General features: G+C 36.2%; 1 protein-coding gene across 1 annotated transcript; it reads left to right on the top strand.

Moving 5' to 3' along the window:
* The first annotated feature begins 3064 nt into the window (after nucleotides 1-3064).
* Nucleotides 3065-4037, top strand: LOC111796256 (mitochondrial import inner membrane translocase subunit TIM23-2-like). Its single transcript, XM_023679018.1, has one exon. The coding sequence runs from the start codon at nucleotides 3239-3241 to the stop codon at nucleotides 3791-3793; it is 555 nt and encodes a 184-aa protein (XP_023534786.1). The 5' UTR covers nucleotides 3065-3238; the 3' UTR covers nucleotides 3794-4037.
* Nucleotides 4038-6527: the final 2490 nt, after the last annotated feature.

Here is a 6527-nt window from a genome sequence, read left to right as displayed (position 1 = left end):
TATGTCATGCACACGTGTATATGTCTCATAAGAACGTTATGTCATGAAACATATAGACGTATGATGTGCATTATAACTATTTACCACGATTTAAAATGTGGAACGTTGTGCATGTTGTATGTCACGAGCATGGGATACTTCTTCAATATGTTTCTGTAGGAATGAGTACACCATATGCGTGCGTGTATGAATCGTATGTAGAAATGTGCTACAACGATTCATATAAGGAATAATCACGAAAAGTAGGTCCCATCATGAACAATTTTACGTGCGATTGGATTTTTTTGCCTCAACGGTGGGGTCACTTATTGAGTACTTTAAAATATTCAAACCATGTTTAACCGTTTTTAGATAAATGCACGGTCTCATGTACAGATGACGGTGTCAGCTGAGGAAGATTTTCGCAGTCTTTGTGTTATGATCTATGAAAGATAATAAATGATGATGTTAAATGATGGCCATGATTTTTTTATGTATATGATAAAACGCTATGTATGATTGATGACATGTTAAGAATTGTATTATGCCACCTAAAGGACAACTCCCTACCCGAAGACAAGGTAGGGGTAAGAGGATTTCGTCTCGTGACGGATCAGTTAGTCATATAGACCTAGTGGCGTTGCCACCAACGGTGCCTCAAGTAGGGTTGAACCCGACTACAATATCTTGACACGGGAGACATTCTATATAATGATGCAGGCTATGACAACCATCCAACAAACACAAAGCACCCAACAACTCGGTGATAACACGAGAGGCAATGTATGTAAGTGATTTCAAAAGATACGACCCCACAACTTAAGGATCTCTGAGGACCCAACAGTGGCAAAATTATAGTTATCATCAATGGAGCTAATCTTCCGTCTGATGAAGGTATCGCGTGGATCATTCATACAATCCACACAGAAATTACGAGATCAATGTAGTTTGATCCAGAGTTAGTCCACACTGAGGTCAAGAAAGTAGAAAGATTCATGATGGGCCTGGACGACGGAGTCATCTCCTATCAGACTCGAAACATATGCCTTCAGATTAGGTGCCGACTTCAAGGAATCAAAGAAAGACAAAGAAACGAGACAGAGACAAAGACAAAGACGAAAGAAAAGAGCAAGATCATTAAATGGATTGAACAACCAGCAATGAGTTGTAAAAACATGATAGAGACGTGTCATAAAAGATTAGTTGTTACCCGGGACACACGTTTGTCCAAAAATATACAAAAAAAGGGGAGAGGGTACCCTTCCATTTCAACTTTTATGGCCCCTCACCATAACATAATGCCATTAAATCAAACAAAATACAACCATTCTATTGCCTTTGCTTTCTTAATTCTTTTTAAAAAATTTAAATATATTTTTAAATTTTTTTAAAAAATTGTCGTAATTAATCTTGTAACTTAAGTGATGTGACACACTATCCGATATACATGTCATGTCAACGTCGAATTGATGAGACTATATGGCTCTTATTAAAACATTTTAAGAGATGTTTGGCCCACCCGCTTCAAAAGGGGCCGTGTGGGCTAAAATAACTCCACCGCACCAATTTTAACAATGTTTATTACTGAAATCTATATATTTCTTCAACCGTGTTCACTATTGAAGTCCGTGCATTTATCGATGAGCTCTTTCTGTCCCTCCATCTTCCCACGTTAATAATAAACATTTTAATTTATTTAAAAAAATTATACGGGTTGATTTTATTTTTTTTATTTTATAATTTTTACCGATCTATTGACATCGACCCATTAGGAATATTTTCATATATGTTTCTACAAAATTGAGACCTCAATATTTTTGTCACTATTTACGTGGAGAAGGAAACAAAACATTTAGTATAAGGGTGTGGAAACCTCTCCCTAGCAAATGCATTTTAAAATTGTGAGACTGATAGTGATATGTAACGGATTAAAGCGGACAATATCTGTTAGCGGTGGACTTGGGTTATTACACTTTTTATTCTCGGACTAAATAACTTAGTACTCAAACACGTTATTTATCTCCACAAACTAAACAAGTTCAAGTTTTACAAATCCACTCATCGACTCAAACATCCCTCTAAAGTACCGAGATTAATTTATAATTTAACCATTAAGTTTTTTAATAGATTCAGTATTATCGTAAAATATATAGTTGAGAATGAATGAAGCTAATCGTACCTACTACTATAATAATATAATTTAAATAATCTAGTCAGCGTGCCACATCAGCATTAAAATATATGAAATTCAAGTCGAATCAGAATAAAATCATTAGTTCAATGTTGTTTAAAGTTATTGTAAATCGAAATCGATGGGTCGTTAGTGTTGTTTACTTCACTCGGACATAACGTGACTACTAAAAATACCCCATCATATTTTTAACTAATTAAAATACATTATTAAATAATATGCTCATATAATATTTAATTAAAATAATAATAATTAATAATAATATTTTAATTTATTTTATTAATATCGGAGGGAGAGAATTGTCATAGATATGACTCAATAATTTGACCCCAACCTAAGTTGGGTTGAGTTAGATTTTCTTTTTTTTTTTTAAACAAAAAAAGAATTAAGGTCAGTTGGCAGTTTAATAGTCGGGGCAATTTTAGTTTTAAAATTATTATAAAAATTAAAAATATTTAATATGGGTAACCTGCGTGGTTTGTGATAGATGAATTATATTTAAGCTTTATAAAATTTTAGTCATTAATGTAATATATATTGTGAGAGGTAAATTAAAGAACAACCCAGCTCGGTATATTCTATTAGACCAACCCAACCCACCAAAAATTATGGGTTGATCTAAAAAAATTTTCGGTTGTCTGTTGCTTGCGCGTCCTAGTGACTCATGAGCATGCTCGAGTGCCTTGTTGGCCCCATGTGCATGCACCCTACATGACCTTGAGTGCGTGCACGTCAAGCCCCATGTCGCACCAACGCACGCCGCCCGCACGCCCCCGTGGGCCACCCGCTCGGGGCTGGTTGGCCCCATGCATGGTAAATGTGTATACCCTTAGAATTTTTTTATTTTTTATTTTTTTGGGAGACCAAAGCGAATTGAAGTTTTATGTCATTATTTTATTATTTTATTATTTTATTATTAGTTTAGCACTCCGTTCCGCGTTAAACCCTACGCTACGCACGAAGCTTCCTTCCATAAACCCTTTGAAGCTTTTGAAGCCCCCTCTTTTGATTCAACTCTCATTCAAACCCTAATTTCTGTTCCTTCGATCATCCCTTCTTCCTCCTCCAATGGAAGATTCCTCCAACTCAGGTGATGATCGGAAGAATACCCGTTTCTACCACCCTTACCAAGACCTACACGTTCCGATCACAAAGCTCTACGAGCTTCCCACCGCCCCCGAGCATCTTTTCTTCGAAGAGGCCGCCAGGCCCCACCGTTCTTGGGGCGAAAATCTCCAGTACTATACTGGAATTGGCTACCTCTCTGGCGCCCTTCTCGGCGGCGCCAGAGGCTCTATTCAGGGTCTCAGAGCGGCAGAGCCTGGCGACTCTGTCAAGCTCCGTCTCAATCGAGTTCTCAATTCTGGGGGCCAGCTCGGTCGGAGGGCTGGGAACTCTCTTGGGATTCTTGGCTTGATTTTTGCTGGTTTGGAAAGTGGGGTTATTCATTTGAGAGGTACTGATGATGTTTTGAACAGTATTGTCGCCGGATTGGGGACTGGTGCACTTTACAAGGCGGCTTCCGGGCCGAGGTCAGCCGCTATCGCCGGTGCCATTGGAGGGATTGCTGCTGCAGCTGCAGTTGCGGGAAAGCAGGCAGTTAAGAGATATGTGCCGATATAGGCATTAGCATTGCAAATTACACAAATCTGTTCTAACTAGAGGGAGGGGGTTTGCACGGTAAAGCATTTTTGTTTCTTCATAATGTTGTTGCACAGTTTAGTTTATTCATGGGTTTGGTGAATAACATACTCTATTGGATCGCAAATGCTCGCTCTTGTTATTTGTAATTGTTATACAATTTGTTGACTTGCCACTTATTGATGCCCTGGATCAATGGGAAACTTCTACTTTGTTGTTTGATCGATTGATTTCTTCCTATTTGTAATTGATTCTGAAGCCTTTATACTTAACTTGCATGAGTTCTACTTGGTTTACATTTCATTATAAATGTCTTGAGAATAAGGGGGAAGATGTTGTAAGGGCTTTGCTTAGATGATTTATGTGTTCTATGCTAAAGGTGCAGAGGTTTCCTAGCCATGAATTTCTGTGCTAATTTTCCATAAGAACAGGTTTATCAGAACCCACTTTCCTTTCATTAGCAGGCTTCAGCTTATGATGAGATTGGGTATGGGATGAAAGAAATGTTTCATGTTAATGCTGTAGTTTCATAAGGTTCTTCATGGCTATCCTGTTTGACTGTCTTATAGCAAGTATCTATCAAAGAGAACTATAATCAACAGAATTTACTTCCATCTTGATAAAATTACTTTTATCGTTGCTTTTTTACTTTCATTCTCGATAATCCCGAGTTCCCCGATCAACTTGGGTACCACTATCATATTTGTCTCACCTACAGGATACCTGGGTTTATTATATACTGTTATTTGACTCTTACTCTTGGTAGTCCTTTGGTCTGCTAATCATTTCACATAGATGATTGAACCATCGACTTTTGAAATTATAATTGAGGTCATTTTCTCTAAACCATTTTCGGACTGACAAATGGAAACTGAAACTTTATTCTATTTCTAAGTATGACATGAAATAAACATAAATGGGTCACATTCACTTGAAAATTGCCTGAAAATGAACACAATGCTCGGAGTTGGGAAAAGAGATCAGTTTCATCATCATCGTATGCTCATTCTAATTCAATTCGATTCATACCCTTGCATATTCAATAACGTTTCCTCATATTTAAACATTAATTTCTGGGAATGAACGTAGAAAGTTAACTCGGTATCATAAATCAGCTAATTAGAAGAATTTGTATACCTCGATCAGAATGAGTTGAAACTGAAACTGCAGATCTGCTCATTAGAAAGATTTGTGTACTTTCACCAGAGTGCACATAGCACCAGTTTGACACACTGCAGACAGAAGAACGGGCAAGTTTATTGAAGATTTCTTTAAAATGCAAACTCTAAGCATAATTGGATAATAGCAAATGTTAAAATTGTTCAAGAAAATAACCACCAGAAATAGGAAACAATAAAGCCTCTACATGTTCAATGCAAGTACATTGAGCCATGTGCATAAGACTTTCCATCTGTGCAAATGTTGAACTCCAGGGAACAGGACTAACAACCATGCTAAGAAATAAAGACCTTTAGATCTAAAACTTGAAACTTCCCAAAAGAATTTGAAGACAACTCATACCGTTTAAACGGTACGGAATTGCAAAGAAACTTAGCTTTAAGCTAAAAGGAAAAATCATAAGGCTTTATATAGCCTCAAAATGAAATCGTGTTGAAACTTTATGACTATAATCAGTAACAACCTGAAAATATATTCAAAATACACCATAAATCCAAAAATAAGAGATTACAATCAGCCACCCAAGAATTTATAAACCTAATAACAAATCAAGTCTCATTTAAATTGGTTTGAAACTCTTGTAGTATATATGAAGCTCATGTGATCTTGGTTTCACTTGAGTTCATTAATTGTAACTGATCTTGGTTTCACTTGAGTTCATTAATTGTAACTTGAGTTTAACTTTAACGTTACTCGACTCTAACTTCAGTTTAACTTTGGTTTGTCATGAATGAAGTCGGAGTGCATTTAATGCAACTTAATTTTATTGAAATTTTAGACACGTGATAAAGTCATCTTCAGTCATATCATTCTCCACTTTTTCAAGAGGTTTCGTACTCAAATCTGTTTGTCAAACTTTCCTACAAAAACAAGTTAAGAAAAATACCAAAAAAGAACCTCACAACACTCTCTCACTTGCATACCAACCCTCAGAGAAATTTAGATCACCCGTGTTTGCACTCTTTATTTTTTTTTTTTCACAAATTAAGCTTTCATTCTCGTCTCTCAAAATTTCAAAATTTTAAATAGAGAAGCCAAGATTGTTTGCAATCCAATGGATAATAGCATTCTTTGAATACAAACAAGCAAACTAGGCTTAAGAAATAAATCAAAACTCAAACAAGATGCTTAAGCATGTGATCAAGAGTGGCATTAAATGTAGCCAACGTTCGTTCTTTGAATACAAACAAGCAAACTAGGCTTAAGAAATAAATCAAAACTCAAACAAGATGCTTAAGCATGTGATCAAGAGTGGCATTAAATGTAGCCAACGTTCGTTCTTTGAATACAAACAAGCAAACTAGGCTTAAGAAATAAATCAAAACTCAAACAAGATGCTTAAGCATGTGATCAAGAGTGGCATTAAATGTAGCCAACGTTCGTTCTTTGAATACAAACAAGCAAACTAGGCTTAAGAAATAAATCAAAACTCAAACAAGATGCTTAAGCATGTGATCAAGAGTGGCATTAAATGTAGCCAACGTTCATTTATGGTGAACTCAAGACAAAGTTAAGTTTCATTTACGGAACAACGACT

This window comes from Cucurbita pepo, chromosome LG05 (assembly GCF_002806865.2).
Source record: "Cucurbita pepo subsp. pepo cultivar mu-cu-16 chromosome LG05, ASM280686v2, whole genome shotgun sequence".
Lineage (NCBI taxonomy): Eukaryota > Viridiplantae > Streptophyta > Magnoliopsida > Cucurbitales > Cucurbitaceae > Cucurbita > Cucurbita pepo.
This window is presented reverse-complemented; position numbering and strand designations above follow the sequence as displayed.